Source organism: Gopherus flavomarginatus, chromosome 7, assembly GCF_025201925.1.
Source record: "Gopherus flavomarginatus isolate rGopFla2 chromosome 7, rGopFla2.mat.asm, whole genome shotgun sequence".
NCBI lineage: Eukaryota > Metazoa > Chordata > Testudines > Testudinidae > Gopherus > Gopherus flavomarginatus.
Genome location: NC_066623.1, coordinates 14,469,354 through 14,487,352, shown reverse-complemented (window position 1 = coordinate 14,487,352; position 17,999 = coordinate 14,469,354). Strand labels below are relative to the sequence as shown.

The 17,999-nt window shown below is 41.1% G+C and overlaps 1 protein-coding gene across 5 annotated transcripts in view; it reads left to right on the top strand.

The window, feature by feature from the left end:
* Positions 1-17,999, top strand: part of FNIP1 (folliculin interacting protein 1) — a 93,879-nt gene that overhangs the window by 27,759 nt on the left and 48,121 nt on the right. For 4 of the 5 annotated variants that reach the window (XM_050962542.1, XM_050962540.1, XM_050962544.1 and 1 more), the window contains exon 2: positions 11,389-11,515. In XM_050962542.1, coding sequence (XP_050818499.1) covers positions 11,389-11,515 — 127 coding nt within the window. Of the gene's footprint in view, positions 1-2,317; positions 2,997-11,388; positions 11,516-17,999 lie in introns of those variants that run through there. The other variant, XM_050962541.1, reaches the window with a different exon arrangement.

Sequence of the window (17,999 nt, the reverse complement as noted above, 5' to 3'; positions counted from 1 at the left end):
TTCATGGAGGCACCTGTCAGTAATAGAAGCTGCAACTCTATCACAAAATTAATCACATGCTAATAGCACAAGGAAGAGGACACAACTGTATGTGGGAAATAACTGATAGTGTAATTAGATCTACTTTACTGACTCAGGGCCCGATCTTGTGCTCCTTATGGGACAAGAAACTCCCATGGTCCTCAGGTGAAGTGGGGCCCTGTTGCTACCCATATATCTCTGTGGAACAGGATGTGTCTTGGGTAGCCATACAGGAGAAGGTGGACTGTTTTTGTATGCATGCATCATGGTGGTCGTGTTTCTAACTTATCCTATGGCCTTCCTGAAACATACAGAGTATTGTCAGTAGAGGATGCGGCAGTTGTTGCTGTCTGTCTACAGTTATGAGGCTTGACTTCATGTAGCACATCTTGACTGATATCCATTCAGATTTTTCCTGCTCACTTGTTAGTCTGTGGCTGTGTCCTCTTTCAAAGCTCATCTCTTTAATGTGCATCAAGTTACTGTGAGATAATATGGAAACTTCAAGCGTTACTCCTGTAAATAAATATTTACATAATACATTGGGCTCAACTCCTCACTGCTGCATCCCTAGGAAAAAGGTCACTTTTGACATCATTGACTTTTATAGAGAGCAGCGCATACAGAACACGTCACATAGATGGGTTTTGAGCAATTTTATTCTAGCAAGAGCAAGTTACTGTATTATTGGCTGTGCCTCTTGGTAAGCAAGAAGACAACTCAGGGTCAAATGTTATCATAATTCCCATTGAAAGGGAGTTCAGAGTATGAAAGGCAGAATCTGGGTTTAAGGCACCAATACCGCCAACAATTTCTCACATGATTAGCTTTACTCATTTGAGTAGTTCTGCTGAGGCCATTGGGATTACTCACTAGTTAAGTGTTAAGTCAAACATATGCATAACTCTTTGCAGGATCAGAGTTTTGGTCCTTAATTTTGGTCACTCTAATGAGCGTACGAGATTGTGTAGTTCTGGATGTTGTATTGAGTTTCTACTTCTGGTATAAATATTTCCTGCTCCCGTTACAAGGGATCAAAAAGACACCACTCAAGTAGAGTTTTGAGGTGAATTCCTGGCTTCACTGAAGCCAGTGGGATTTTTGCAATTGACTTCAGTGGAGCCAGGAATTCATCCCTAGAGTCCTAACATTCTGCTTGTTCCACCAGGGCCTCTGTTTGTACAGGAACTCCTGTGTTCTTCAGTGGAATTCACTCTGGAAGGTAGGAAATCCTCTGCAGGACAGGCTCCAGGAATGAAGTTTATGAAGCTATGTAATAGCTCATTCTGCTGCTCTGAAATGAAGGGATTAGCAGTAGCAGTGAATTTTGTGATGGGAGGGGAGGGGATGCTGCAGAAAATCCTAATGATGGAAAACTAATTCTGGTAACTCCCTGTGTATCCTAAGTGCTAGCAAAACCCTTAAGTCTCCAGATAGAGCAAAATTAAAGTGGGGCTCCTCCCAAATTTTTAAGGGTGATGGTCCCCACTGTGTATTAATTTTCTACCTCTGTATATTTCCTACTGTTTCCTAGTCCAAGATAATAAGAAAATTAATAATATGAGCTATTTCTACATACACCCATTATATTTAACACCTTTTGTCGCATGCTGAACCTTTCTGGATGTTTCACAGTCCACCTAGTTCCAAAGACTTTGGGACAAATCCTATAAACACTGAGCTTTTTGCTCTTGTGATGGTGTTACCAAACAGCTTCCTTCTATGGCCAGGGGTTACCCCAAGAGCAATTATGAAACCTTGTTTACAGCTCTAAAGCTGGTCAGGATTTCTTAGCAGGTCTTGTTACACATCTCCTGTTTCTAAACTGTATATTGCCATCCGATTGTCTTGACTGTTCCTGATTACTTGTAATCTTAATGAGCCTCTATAGAGCATACAGTGCCTTCTTTGTTCCTATTGGAGATTGATGGTGGGGAAGGATGGAGGTTGCTGGAAAACATAAAATGTTTCTGTTTTCGCTTAGCATGAAACATACTTGAGTTCTGCACTGTAACTGTATATCAACAGTCCAAACCTGTGCAATAAATGTGAATAATTGTAGGCATCATTTTTGGATTTCCAGTACAAAGCAGGCACCCTATACTGTTAAACCTTTAAAGGCCTTATTTTAATAGTGAAATCTGTGTGCGTGAATCTAAGGCAGAGCTGGGATTGGCTGGCAGGCTCATTGCAGATCCAGGTGGCATATACTGACAGCTCTGGGTCACATGATGGCTATTAGTGCTTGCTTTTCCACTCGCCTGGCTCAGCTTGTCAGCCAGGGTTGGACTGGAGCATCCTGCAGCTTCCAAGAATGTCAAGGGGGAGGTGTCTGAGAGCAAGCTGCTTTGTTTTTCTCCCCTCTTCTTCGATCAATCTGAATTCCTGACAAATGTGGATCCTAAGGGCTTAGAACTGCAGCCACAGTTGCCAGGGGATTCTGGTCATGAGGCTCAACCCATATTGGATTCACTAAAGAAGGATAGATTTAAACTGGCATGGACAGCCTACGTTGACTGCCAAAGCAGCATTTAGCTATCAAATGAATTAGACTGATCTTCTCTCCTCCGCAGTAATACACTTGAGGAGACAAAGGAACTGGAAAAACAGACAATGTTTACTTTAGTAAAGATCCTGGACTGGGCAGCAGAATGGAAGGACAGGAAATTGGTTATGAAACTATAAGACAGGGTAGATGGATCCTTGTGCAAAAGCCCATATTTTGCTTCAGGGAGCTGCTTTCTTGAAGGCTGATTTCATGATCCGGTTGCCAGGATTAAGCTTTTTGCATTGCAGCATGGAGAGTCTTTTGTTTGAGTTAAATTCAGACCTCTCAATATGTCACCTGACAGTCTTGTGGTTTTGGATGAATATGGTTCATTGCTATTATTAACCTGGGTTGGCAGCTGGGCATAACAGGAGTTTATAGGGATTTTGAAAAGTGGAACTGCTTGGGGGACAAAGATGCTTCCCAGGTATGATAAATATTCACATTATTGAAATTATTTTAACAATTTGGTTACTAAGTATCTTAACAATAGACTTGCTGCTGTAACACTTTTTTTTGTAGAAATGTCATGTTTTCTAAAATAGATATAGTTGATAATGCCTATAGCTGTATATAGAGTGGCACTATTCTGCATTTTAAAAATACCTTAAATTAATGCCATCTGCTATAATTTTGCAGGCTAATGCTGATGTGCTAAAATAATGAAGTGTTTGTGTTCATTGCTAATGAATTTAATCTAAAGGGACTATTCTTGATTTTTGTGTGTTTTTATATATTACAGAGTGGTTTTCCAAAAGAACACCTTAGGGAAAATCTGTATGTGTTTGTAAATCTCTTAGAAACTAAACAAGTGTTTTCTGGAATGGCATGCATTAAATATGCCCAAAAATCCATTTTGAGGAATTGCTCGTGTTGATTTTTTAAATTTTTGATTGCTGGAAGTCAAGTTGTAAAGATAGTCAATGAATTTAATCCTTTTCACAAACCTTTGAGGGGATTTGTTTTCATTGTCTCAAGATGATTTCAGGTTAACATATTAATTATAATATGGTTAACCAGTCTATACTGTGTCTTTATATTCTGTGTACTTTTGCTCGAGGGCCAGCAGAGAAGAACTAAGTCCATATTTTAAAAAGGCATTTGGAGTGTATTGGCGTTTAGAGTGTGAAATAGGCATCCAAGTGAGAGCTGAATGGATAAACAGAAGCAAGTGACTAACAGGTGGGAGTTAAAAATGAAAACAAACTGAAGTTAGTGTAGGTTGCAGTTAGGGAATCAGACAGCAAGTTAGAATTTAGGAGCCAGTAAAGGTGGAAACCAGCTGAAGTTTAGGTCCCGGTATACTGTACAGAGTGCAGAACGTCTGACCGCTTTCTATGTGACCAGTGGTACAGTATGTGCACAGTGCAAGCGACTCAGGGATCCCAGAGACTGGCTATTACAGTTACTCAAAGTGAGGATTGCTAAATTGGTAGATCAATGAGACAGATTTATAGATGTGACACAAAGCTGGCATTTGCAGCCTGCAGCTGTGCCCTTCCTCCCTCCAGAAATGTAAAAGAGCAGACTCAGCTTTCATTTACAAGAAAAGTCAGTTTCTACCCCTCTTCCTCCTGGCAAGCCTTGAAAATGTAACCTTTTCAAACCAACGGCTAGAGTTAAAAGCATGTGAGCGATCCTGCGTTAGGGATCATTGGTTACTCCCTGACTACCATCCATAGCCACAGACCCTTGATTGCTGGAAGATTCCAGACTAAGTTCACAGCTGTAGAAGGCAGTGTCGACCAGGTCATTAGGGTAAGCTCCCTCCCAATCAGCTGACACTGACTGTGACCTTTGTCAAATCTCAGAGGTTAGAATTTTCTCTGCGGGATTGGGCCGTACATCCTAAAATTCACCAAAATGAACACACAACCCTGCAGTGGCCTGAGACCTTTTAAGGACACCTGTACCTTGCAAAACTTTTCTAGGTATTGGTCCTGTAATAGCACTAGCAATGGAATCTGCTTATCTCCTTCCTCCGTCTACAACTATAAGGCCATATTATGTCACAGAAATTTAAGTAGACCTCCCTGCTAAAAACACCATGCAAAGCAGTGGTATGAACTGGATTCCTCATTCTTGGATAATTCCTTTCATTTGCATTTCTGGTGTCCCTAGCAAAAATGGCTACATTAAAACTGGAAACACTCTCAACATACAACCCATTACATACCTGACGAATTCCAAATTATTTGTACTCTTTCAGGAAGAAGATCTATGTGTCCTGGATAGTTCAACGTACATCTGTATAAGTATAATAGCAGTCAAAACAGTGAGTGAGTTACTCACTTGTGGTGAGAAAATGCTAGAGAACATGGTATGTCCTGACTGCAAGTCCTGCATTCCTTTTTTTTTTTTTTTTTTTAATTTTGTTGGTTGGGGGGAATCACATCTTCTCAAAGGCATAGGAATGGAAAAGATCCAGGAGCACACAGCAGAAATGTCTGGAGGATTGTGGAGTGGGGAGTGGTAAAGGGAAGGAAGTACTTAAGTTGACAAGGGATAGAACAAGATCAGAGGTAATAGAGATCATGTAATGAATGGTACACAGAAGACCAATAAGGTGTTCCTGTTTTCTTTCCCCCATAATAAAATAACTGAGGGGCTCTCAAAATCAATAGGCAGCACATGTACACCTAACAGAAAGAATATATATTTTATGCAACTTGTAGATAAACTGTGTAACTCTTTGCTGCAGGATATTTTAAATGCATACAGCTTAGAAAGATTTCAGAAATGGATTACACCTTTAGACTTAAAATCTAAGCCCTTCAGGATAGGGACAAACTTTTTGTTATGTTTGTTCAAGACTTAACATAATGGGGTCCCACTCCTGGACTCGGGGCTCTAATCATAATTGCCGTACACATAATAATAATACTCCTCTAAGAATAGTATCTTCAGGTAAATTAGTTAAAACCACAAGGGCTGTGAATCCCCATGCTTGAGAATGTAACTGATCTCCAGTTGGGCCAAGAAAAAATACCCCCCCTCACCGCCATACATAGCATTGTACTGCTAGCTGTGTTATGAAGCATCCGGCATTGGTCATCATGAGAGCGAGGGCACCAGTCGAGATGGACCAGAGGTCTATTCCAGTATGGCTGTTTCTATCAACATTCTAAAAAGGTGCTAACATGAAAAGCATGCAGAACAGATAAGCTGCTGTAAACTATAAATATCATTTGCGTAGATGCTTTCAAAAATAGTTTGAAGTGATTCATCACTGGGCAGTTTTCATACCTATGGGTAACATGATGTTGAGAATAATAATTTGACTGATAGTTTTAGCTTGCTGTTTGGAGAACTGGCCATATCTTTGTTTAAAGAGGTTTGGCTTTTTTGGTAATTTTAAGTTACAGGTTTCTGTTTATTTAGTGTCTTTGATTAGTTTGCTCTGAATTCATTTGTACTTCCAAAAATGTTGTGTTAGTTATTAAAAAGTAACCTAGTAGTGCCCCAAGTCATTTAGGCATGAAATCTTATTCAAGGTAAAATCTTTACCAAGAGAGAAAAAACATTATTAAGGTAATTTCTTACTGTGGTGAAAAAGGTTCCATTGATATTATAAAGAACAAGGGGGCTTTGTGTATTTCTAGTTACAGAAAAAAAAATGAACTTTTTAATGGACCGAGGGAGGATTTGTGTGTGTTGTCTCATTTATTAAATCCATAATGCTGCAGTATAACATCATCTTAAGATCACCCCATCACCACCAAGAGAAATGTTTGTGGTAGCAACAAATGTGTGTGTTAGAGATATGTGAGAAAATCCTTTATCAGAGGGAATTCAGAATGGTGACTTGTATACTGCTGAACAAATCTCAGCATTGGTGTTTTAAATAGTTTTGCAAACTAATTACATTCAGTGGGAATTCAAAGAGGGGAAAGGAGGACCAAAGAGAATGTCTGATCATTGAATTTCCATGAGTGGATGTTTTAGGAGTATTACTTCTAACAAGACTTGCAAACATTTGTGACTTTTTGAAAATTACTTTATTAGTTTGGTGATTCAGCCAGGTAGTATTCTGAGAATTGCTTATGCCCCCACGTCTTCCACCTTCAGTGCAGGAGCAGAAATTGACCATGACATTTAAGGTGATGAAGTTAAAAATGATGCACCCAGTTGGTTGTGTTGTGTAGTATTGCCCTTTGGAGAGAAGTCCATCTTTATGATCTAATTGCAGCAGGTTCAACTAACTTACAATGTGATATCTGGAAGTCTACCTGTAGAACCAAGTCATTCTTCACCATTTAGGGGCCAGGCTCCAGCACTTCATTGCTAAGATCTAAAGAAAATGACTTACATTTTTGAGTTGTGTTTTAAAGAATCTATTTATATAACCTTTAAAGAGACTATTTTTCTCATATTTCCCATCTTTAAACAGCCATGTTCTTTACATAATTTGCTGATTATGGATGGGATTTTCTAAAGCTCCTAAATTATTTAGGTGCATGTGAAAATCTCACCCTATATGAATTATTATTTGTTTGAGCCTATGGGAACTACAGTAATACAATCAGGACACGTGCTCTATGATGCTAAATGAAATGGTCCACCCCATCTTCCTCTGTTGGTCCTTTAGTGAGGTCAGAATATGAAATTTGTGACATCACAATCCTCTATCATCACAACAGACTGAGATTTCTTAAGGAAGATCAAGTAGTAGCAGCTGGCTTATGCAGGAGAAAGGTCTCATTAGCAAAACCAGTCAAGATTTTCACAGCAGTATTGGAAGATTTAGACACGGCTTTCATTAACGTGAGTGGAACATGTGAGTCTAAATCCCCTAGAATGCTGTGAAAACCTCAACCAAATATCAATTACACTTGATAGTAAGGTACCATTTAAGAAAAGAATATATACATATAGCTATATGGGGAGCTAAGTGAATGTATTTTCCATGAATCTTTCCTTTCACTCTCCTTCTCCCCAAAGAAAAAGTTTTTTCTGCATATTACCATAATTTCCCCAAAGGTTGTTAGGCCACACAAGTGAAATTGCCATTAATAGAGGAGTATTATACAAGGCAGTCCTTTTGCATCCTTTGAGTCTCAGGTTAAGAGCTTAATGGTTTTGACAGCCTTGCTTGGGCCCTCTATCTTAGGTAACCCCAATTATGGTAGGATCTGAGTGCCTCACCGTCTTTAATATATTGATCCTCTTAACACCCCTATGAGGGAGAAAAGTACCATTATACCCATTTTACAAATGGGGAACGGAGGCACAGAGCAACAAAGTGACTTGCCCAAGGTTACACAGGAAATCTGTAGCTTGAACTTGACTTGAACCTCAGGTCGCACGCTAGCGCTCTAACCACTGGACCCTCATTGTCCTCTACAATGAAGAGAATCCCGCACACTTTGGGAATACAGATGGGCAGATCCTTAGCTGTGTAAGTTTTTTTTTTTCTTTTACACCAGTGACTGTGCCAGAGTATTGCCCTGCAGTATTTATTTTGGGAGGGCGCACTACATATAGCAGACAGTAGTTTGTGTATTTTCTCCAGATGCTCTTTTTAGATGTTAGCCTTACAGTACTTTACATCTGCTAATCAGGAGAGCAAAACTACTCTGTGTATCCTCTTTCCTGCTAAAATGTGTGTCTGAGCATATGTCTACACTGCTATTAGGCACCCGCTGTTGGTCCATGCTGGCTGATTCGGGTTTGCGGACTTCAGGCTCCGATACCCTCCCACCTCACAGGGTCTTAGAGCCTGGGCTCCAGCCTTCACCCAGACATCCACACTGCAGTTAAATAGCCCAAGTGAGCTGGCACAGGTCAGCCATGAGTGTCTAATTGCAGTATAGACATACCCTAACTGCTGAATGGAGAGGTGTGAGTCTGAGGGGCCAGCCTGCCTCTATTTACTGTCTGTCCTATTGAACTGTCTGCTAGTACTCTTCAGTTTCGTCTGATACAGGAAACACTCCAGTACTGCCAGAGAATATTTTGCAAGGCTAAAGCTGTGTGTTAGAGCTATATTATGTAACACAGATAACACTTAACTGGGACTATCACGAATATGATTTACAGTACACGTTGAATAATTGTATCAAGAAAGTTAAAATGACATGTGCAGAAATGGAGAAGCAAACAGGCTCTTGTTATCTTGATCAGATATGTTGCAGAATGCAGCATGGGTTTTATATTTAGCTTACTTTCCTCTTAGTGTGTAATCTGCTCTTGGAGCTTGTTATGAGCAGACTTTCCTGAACATCTGAAACAGTTCCTGCCCTTCTTTGCCAGGATAGTGAAGTGATTTCAAAGTCGAATGTCAGAAGTACTGACTAATAGAAGTCCTGCTCTTATTTAAGAGAGAAGCAAATTCAAATGCGTTGAAGGAGAGGGGCAAATGAAAATAATGTTTTTGCAAGCAATGGATTATTATTAGTACATGTTTATAATCGTGTCCAGTGGCATAGCTCATGAGAATGGTTTCTAAACTTTCCACCTACTTTACCTAGGGGTAGGATATCCCCAGCCATATGTTCCTACTGGGGCTGTGAATGTGAGATTATCTACTGGCCTCGCCTCAAGAACTAGAGATTGGGTGTAGGGGTTTGGCTTGGGGCAAAACATCCCCAAATGTAGTGGTTTGGTGTCTGTCTCAGTTAAATAACCCTCTTCTGGTGCAATCCCAACCAATAGTTGTGTGGTTGTGTGTCACAGTAAGTGACACTTATCCTCTCCCATGAAGCAGAGCATCACCAGATCTTGAATGGATTCTCACGCCAGCTATCAGTCAGAACCTGTTTAGTGTTGCAGAGCCTGCAGTGTTAATGGGCCAGAATCTGCTGCTACTGAAGTAATGGCAAAATTCCTATTGATTTCAGTAGGCTGCAGTATTGGGCCTGCTGGTAGGAGATGTAGGAGAAGGGCAGAAGACCAGCGTTGCTTGCAAGTGCTGTACTCTGACTCTGTTGTGCCATTTTAGTAGCTGTTCTAGCAAAGAGTAGTACTTGTTTTGTATAGAATTCAGTTATTTAGTGGTCTGGTCTCCTTTTGAGGTATTCCGCTTTCATTGAGGGTAACTAGCTTGATGTGCGTACGTCAAGACAAAACCAGGCTCTTACACTCAAACCTCTGGACATCAACTTATTTCAGTTGTAAATTTCTTAAGTTTTCTCTTGTATTTTTTCCCTCTTACTGTTTGTTGCATAGTATCCTGTCTGCAGCTTCTCGTTTTCTCCTCTGTTGCTAAATTGTGGGGCTAAGCTGTTAGGAAATGGACTTCCTCTCCCAAGAGGCCCAGAGAACTGTATTTATTGCTGCTGCTTAAATTTCCCCCAGGCTGAGACTAATCTAGCAGTAACACTTATGAATATCTTTTACAGATTCCTAGTATTTTTAGTTACTCCATAATACAGGGTTGCCACCCATCCTGTTTTCACCTGGACAGTCTGGATTTTGGCTGGTGTGTCTTGGGTGGCATTTGTGTCTGGTTTTTCTTTAATCTCTGAGGAAGAGGTGGAGCAGGAGCGGGGCTTTGGAGAAAAAAGGTGGAGTAGGGGTGGGGCTTGGGGGAAGAGGCATAGAAGGGGGTGGGAGCTAGAGGGGAGAGGCAGAGCAGGGATGCTCTAGTTATTGTGGCATCAGAAAGGTGGCAAACCTACCATACTAGTTTGCTTGTTTTTTATTTGGATTGTGGAGTCTCAGTGCATGGCCTCCCACTCTCTTTAGGCTGCAAAGCAACCTTTACTCCACATGCTAAAAATATAAATAACATTAAGTTTATAATGCAGGCATAAAAGCAATGCCATCTGTAATAAGGTAAAAAGTACCCTGTGGACCTGACCCCTTGCAAGCTATCAATTTGCAGAGCTCACACTAATTTAAGTCACTGGAGTCCTGAATGCAGAAGGCTTGCAGAGGCTCCCTAAGCTACAGGAGGAATTGCTGGGGATAAATGTGTCTTCAGGGAACCCAGAAAGCACAATCTCAATAAAGGCCCAGTCTAGTAACACAGGATCTTATAATGCCTATGATGGTGGCCCGAATTGTCTTTCTCCCTGCTTCGGAATGCAGCAATTAAATAATTGGAGATAGGCCCAAGCCACATCCAGCTGTAGACTGTCCAGTGTTTGGGGTGATTCTAATCTAGGGTTTTGGTTTGGACCCATCTATAATAACAACACCAGCATAATCATGTTTTAACACAAACCTTCTGTCATTTCACAGTGTTTGGGGCCCTTATACAAGGGGAGGGTGAGTGGCTTCTCTGTGTATTTCTTTTCAATTGTGCAGTTAAATGCTGATGGATACTCAGCTTTGCCAACCCCAAGTGTTAAAAATCATGAGGTTTGGCTTAAAAATCATGAGATTGGAAAAAAATGTTGGGCTCTCTTTATTTGCCTTTGGATTACTGAAGCTTTAGGGTGCACTCACTTCACGTTTTCAAACTTTTCTCAGAAACCATGAAGGATAAAAAATTACTACCACTGGTTTTTTTGTTTGTTTGTTTGTTTGCATGAGAACCTTGACTTTCATAAAAAAAATCTCTTGATTCCAGTAGCTGGGGCTTTAAGAAAAAACACTAAAAATCACCAAACTCACAATAAAACTGAGAGAATTGGGAACCCCTTGATACTATGATTAATACTGCTATCAGCTGAGTTAAACCAGTTTACACCAGTTTACACCTCCATCTACATAAGCATGATGCCTGCCATAGGTTCAATGTGTTTAATAAATTGCCATTGCATGTACTGGATTTAATTTTTGAATAAAGTCAGGCATACAAAAATTGTAAAAGGAATGATGTAATAACTCATTGTGGTAATAGATACTTCTGTCCTTTTTGTTTTCCATTCAAGCTGGCCTTTGCCGGAATTTGACCCAAGTCAGATCCGACTGATCGTGTATCAGGACTGTGAAAGAAGAGGGCGAAATGTCTTATTTGACTCCAGCTCTAAAAGAAAAACCGAGGACGTATCCGTGTCGGTGAGCATTGCTAATCATTTAATTGAAACTTGATTACACTATATTGTATATCTTTTAAAAGTAGCACAAGATTAATACGTAAAATGCCTTGTATATGTGTTCACATTTCAAACATAAAATACATGTTATGCTATTTTAAAATAAATGTTGTGTTGCAAAGTATTTGAGCTTTAGTGATTCCCTCTAACAGTGGTCTTTTTATTCTTGGACTTTTTAACCTTTCCTTTCGAAGAGATGTCTTGCTTTCTTTGGCCTGAGCAATGCCATGTATGGTGATGGAGAGACAGTAGAAAATTTCTTTTCCTAACTGTTGTACCAGCTCTTTGGTGGAAAGTCACTTGAAAACTTTATCTTTTTGGTTTTTCCTTTCATCAGCGGAATGAACTGCTGTTTATTGATCTGTGAATTTGCAGTGTAATTGCTATAGCAGGTTGAAGAAGGTTGGGGGTAGGCACAGGAAAGCTGAGTTCTAGGCCAGCATTACCATAGACTATCTGTGTGAATTCTCTCTGAACCTCATTTTCTCCGTTTTGTAAAATACCTGCAAAGCCGTTAAGATCTTCAAATAGAAATCATTATCTGAGTGCAAATTGGTAGTCATGGTTAGTTTTGCATTAGGATCTCACATACAGCTAAGTTCTATAAGTGGGACAGTACAATACATTACCACAAAACCCCTGTCTTCACTTCAGGTTTGAAGATGGTCCTGCCTATTGAAACCCTGCTGCTTCTCATCCCAGTTCTGATTGTCTGCTTCCTCCAACTCTAACTCTGGGAAGTAATTTGTGTGGTGTTGGGCATGAACTCTCATGACTTTCATAGCTGAATATATCAATTTTATATCCACAGTTCAAGACCTGGATTTCCTTGTTCTTCCTGGGAATTTAGATGTTAGGTACTTAACACAAGCTTAATTGCAGTAGCAGTAGCAAGTGCCATTATGAAACAGACCAATTTAAATGTCCAAAGTACACAATCAACAAAATATATATTGGATCTGCCTGTGCTATTGCTAATTAAGCAAAGCTTTGTGGCAGTCTGTAATAGGGACCTCCTTGTTATATTCCTGTTGATTTACTGGAGTCCTCAAAGCAGATCTAAAAAGTGTCTGTACTTACACAGCCAATTTTCCATCATTATTGGTTTCATTACTGATACATAGTTCAGCATGAGAGCTTGGTAGCTACAGAGTTCCGTTAAAAATAGATTTGTTTCACTAGGGTGACAAGCATCTGAAATCACATCACCACAATCTCTACTTTTTATGCCATTTCTTAACAGGAAAGAAATAGGAGGTAAGGACGCAGGGGAAAAATTGTTTCCAGCTTGCAAATCTGGAATGCCCAGTGCTAGCCACTAATGACTTCATTTATTTTATTGTTGGTCACATTCTTGGTATTTGAAAGGGAATTTATGATGATACATTTCTTACCACGTTCCCCAACTTTCAGTCTCACTTTAATGAAATGATTCCAATACTGGTCATCTCACGCAATCTTCCTTCTTTCAGCAAATCTTTGCAAGAGTTATCACATTTTGCAGGTAAAAATGTGCACAACAATTCTTAGCATGTTGCTAGTGCAGTACAGACTGTGTAGTTACTAGTACATATTGGAAATTTTCAAGGAATTGTGTTGGTTTGATTTTTCTCTCCCATTTTTTATGATTTTAACAAGGACACTCCCTGCATATATAAAGTTAGATCTTGGCTCTAAGCACATTCCAAGGCACTCTTGCCCTTTTGCAGTAAGACATTTGTGTGGGATGGGCTCTCTCCACTGTGAAAGAGTATCCGTTAACTGCCTCTCCAAAGGCAGTGTCCTCTGCTTTTTTTCCTGGATTTCCTAATGTGATTAATAACTCTGTGCATTTGCAAATACACTAAGGGGGAAGATCTGCAAAAGCACTCAGCGCTGGCCCAGCTGCTCGTATTCAAGTAAACTGAGTTAAGCCATTTTTGAAAAACCCACCTTAAAGCAGCACGTTATCATAGAATGCTCCTTTTTAATATGTAGCTAGCAGGGTAAACGTTTTATGTCTCTGATTTTTCTGCTATGGGTGAAAAGTGTAATGCAACTAAACACAACGATGGTTTAGTAGTAGTGTGCTTGCAGCAGTCCAGGATATACTCAGCTGTCTTTTGTCTATGCATAATCCTTTGCATATATCAGAATTGCATCTGATGAGCAATGGTTTCAGAGTAGCAGATGTGTTAGTCTGTATCCGCAAAAAGAACAGGAGTATTTGTGGCACCGTAGAGACTAACAAATTTATTTGAGCATAAGCTTTCGTAGGCTACAGCCCACTTCATCGGCTGCATGCAGTGGAAAATACAGTAGGAGGACGTATACACAGAGAACATGAAACAATGGGTGTTACCATACACACTCTAATGAGAGTGATCAGTTAAGGTGAGCATGTAGCTCAGTCAGCTTAAACCATATAAAGGGATGAGATGGTTATGAAATTTTAAAGCATACCAGGGAGGCGCCTATTCCAGGCAGGAGAATTTGGTTTAAATCAGTCAGTTGGATGGATGCTTAGCATTACATTTTGGATAGATGAAGAATTTAAAAGCTGACCCTGATGGTCTTAAATTGTCCAGCAAACCAGCAGTATCCTCTTTTAGTGGGGCCTAATATAACATTACTGGACATCCTAATAACATTTTTTGTGTGTGGGAAATGTTTATGTATCAGAAAGAATGTCTGATGAAATCCTTATAATTCTCTTTTGCCTCTTTGCCCTCTGATAGTCCAAAAAGCCAAAGAAATGAGATTTTGGAATGCTCACAACAGAATTACAGTGAAAGCTAATGGGTGATAACCTGCTATCTGAGGTACCATATGATTCTGCTATGCTAGATGACTTCAGGGGAAGAAATATATGAACGTTGTATGTTAAAATTTGCACTTGACTGAGGAATTAACTAATTGCAGACATTATGACTTTGCAATCTGAAGTCTGCATAACAGTCTGCTATCACTGCACAATGCAAAAATCCATCGTTCTTTCTTGGTTTTACAGGATTGAGAAAATTAAGACTGTTGAAAGAAACAAATGGAAATACAAAGAAAGGGACAAATAGACACTCTCCCTAATGAGTGACTCTGTGTTTTATTGCTTTGAGATCATAGTACAGTTGATGACCATGGTGAAAACTGCCTGTTGTTCAGTTTGAAGGAGAGTTGTTACTTTTCCTGAGTCTTATTGGTATGTCTACCCAGCAAAAAAAAAGACCTGTGGCTGTGGGTCTCAGCGCTCATATCAACTGAGGAGAACTGGTGGGGTTCACGCTGCAGGGCTAAAGATAGCTGTGTAGACTTTCAGGCTCTGGCTGGAGCCTGGACTCTGAAATCTGGCAAAGGAGGAGAGCCTTGGCTCCTGGACTCCAGCCCAAGGCCCAGTATCTACCCTGTCATTTTTATTCCTGCAGCACAAACCTGAGTCTGTTGATCCGGGCTCTGAGACTTGCTGCTGCAGGTTTTTTTGCTGGGTAGACAACCCCTAGAGGGTTAAACTTCTGTGGTAAGGCTGAGAAGGGGCCGCGTGGCAGGGACTGCAGGCTGCAGGAACTGAGAATGTTGGCCAAGCAGCGTGCCAGGCATTGTCACTTAGATGTGAGATCCACGTTAGACAGCTGTGATGCCTGGGCACTTGGCATGTAGGACAGGGCAAAACGACTTCCTTTTGTGTATCCTGTGCCTTTTTTGGTTCTAGGCACAACAGGTTCTTTCCCAACTTTATTTCCCTACTGATTAGTCAGCCTTCTGTATCCAGGGGCCTTACACAATTCTTCGAGACTGTGCTGGAATTAATTGATGACTAGTCTCTTTCCCCACGAGCAGCAGCAAGTTAGACAAGACTTCTTCCACTTTGGTTTTGCCAGTATCTCAGGAGAAAGAGACTGCATTTTTCAGCATTGTGACATCAGATCATGAGAAGATGTATCAGAACAGGAATCATTTGCATGCAGAGTACTTGAGGGCAGAGTGTGGTGAAAAGGTCAGACATTACCAATGCCTTAACTAAATAGCCACAGAGAACACTTGCATCTTTCAGATGTCATCAGTAGGGCCCTACCAAATTCACAGCCATGGAAAAAAAAGTCTGATCTTGTGTGCTTTCACCCTATACCAGGGGTTCTCAGACTTTTGTACTGATGACCCCTTTCACACAGCAAGCCTGAGTGCGACCACCCCCGCCTTATACATTAAAAACACTTTTATATATTTAACACCATTATAAATGCTGAAGACAAAGCGGGGTTTGGGGTGGAGGCTGACAGCTCGCGACCCCCTGAGGAGTCCTGACCCCCAGTTTGAGAACCCCTGCACTCTACCATACAGATAACACATTTCACAGAGGAGACCAGCGTTTCTCAAACTGGGGGCCATGACCCAAAAGGAAGTTGCAGGGGGGTTTCAAGGTTATTTTAAAAGAGTGGCAATACCATGACCCCTACTTCTGTGCTGCCTTCAAAGCTGGGCAGCCAGAGAGCGGTGGCTGTTGATGACGCTCCCAGCTGTGAAGGCAGCAGCAGTGCAGAGTAAAGGTGGCAATACCATACCAGGCCATCCTTACTTCTGCGCTGCTGCTGCTACCGATGGCTCTGCCTTCGTAGCTGGGCTCCCTGCCAGCAGCCACCACTCTCCAGCTGCCCAGCTCTGAAGGAAGTGCCACTGCCAGCAGCAGTGCGGAAATACGTGTTGCAGTACCACAACACCGCTACAATAACCTTATAACCCTCCCCCCACAACTCCTTTTTGAGTCAGGATCCCTACAATTACACAGATTTAAATAGCTGAAATCATGAAATTTACAATTTTTTAAAATCCTATGGCCATGAAATTGACCCAAGCGGACCGTGAATTTTGTAGGGCCCTAGTTATCAGTCAGGTGTTGGAAACAGTCACAACACTCCTCTCTGGCAGCTTTGTAAATCTGATCTACTTGCCTTCATAGAGATTTCAGTGTTAGCACTTCATACAATTGTGAGGCTTGTTCATAATGGCACCTTATTAGTTTATTTTTAGGGGATAATGTCTGTCTATCACTTTAATGCCTCCTGGTAGTGTCACATCTGAACCTGCTCCTTCTCCCCTAGCATCCTTTCCCTTATTGCTGTTTCCTTCTGTCTGCAAGACCCAGAGATTAGTTAGAAATGTGCCTCCTCACTGGGTCCCAATGAAAATTTATGTGCACACGAGCAGGAAGAATGTTCCTTAGAAATCCTTGAAAAACTAATATCCGACCTGGTTTGAGTTGGGTGCAAATATGCAATGGAAAGACAGATTTCTCACCCCTATTTTAAGGTATAGGCCCCAGAGGACAGAGCCAATGCTGAGCTCTCAGCCTTCACTCTGTATTTTCTGATGTTTGAGCTGAGTGCTTGACTTCCCAACCTTAACACTGCATTTACATTGGCCATTTGCAGGGACCACACAGTTCTGTACTCAGCTGTTATTGTTCATTAATTATATAGGATCGTGAATGTGTATGGTATGTAAAAACTACCAGCAGTGAAAGATGCCCGCCCCAAGGAGCTTACAGTCAAATTTGATAAGGACACAACAGAAATGATGCCACAAAATGGAGGCGAAGGAGGAGGTCAAAGTAAATGCTAGGAGGGGAATCCTGCATCAGTGCTTCCCCCGGAGAACAGAGTGCATGTGTTCTATTTTTTGCCATTTTGTCTTGTTAGTTACATTTTTGCTTTGTGCTGTCCTTTGGTGGTTTATGGCTCAAAGATTAGTGAGTAAAGGGCATTCTCAAAAAGGGATTTGACTGAAAATGGTTGCTGACTGGCACATGAGAAGTGGGAGAATTTTCTAAGCATATGGGGAAACCTGCAAGGAGGTATGTAGCGAAGAAGGTTAAAGAATGATAATAGAGGGAACAGGAGAAGGACAAAGAGTTAGAAGGAATGAAGGCAGAAACTGAGAAAAGGAGTTTGCAGTAGACAAGGCAAAAGGGAACCAAGTTGTTGAGCAGTTGTGTTGGGGAGGAAAGGGTGGAGCTTAGAGATGCTGCAAAGGAACAAGATGCGACGACAGTCGTATTGGACTTGGGAAGGAGTAAACGAGAGTCTAATGTGACACTGGCGTTAGGGGTTCGGATAATGGAGGATAATGGAGTTTGTCACAGTTTCAGGGTAACTACACCTGTATCCACCCCCCTTCCTCAACACACACACTCTGTGGTCCGCTCCAGGAATGCCCAGTCAGGTACTGGACTTCCAGCCATCCCCCATTTCTGGGTAGGGATCCAAGCCACTCTCTTCTGATTGGTGCCATATCCTGTGATATTCCCAGCAAGCAGGTCTACCTAAAGGCCAGTGCCTGTGCTTTGCTTTCTTTCCGAGGGCTATGAACAGTGTATTGCCAGGAGTTACTCATAATCACACAGTTCTTTCTAAGCAGCATACATTGATGCTTAGGGTAAAAGCATTACAGAAGAAACATATAAAAACAATAAAGGTTCC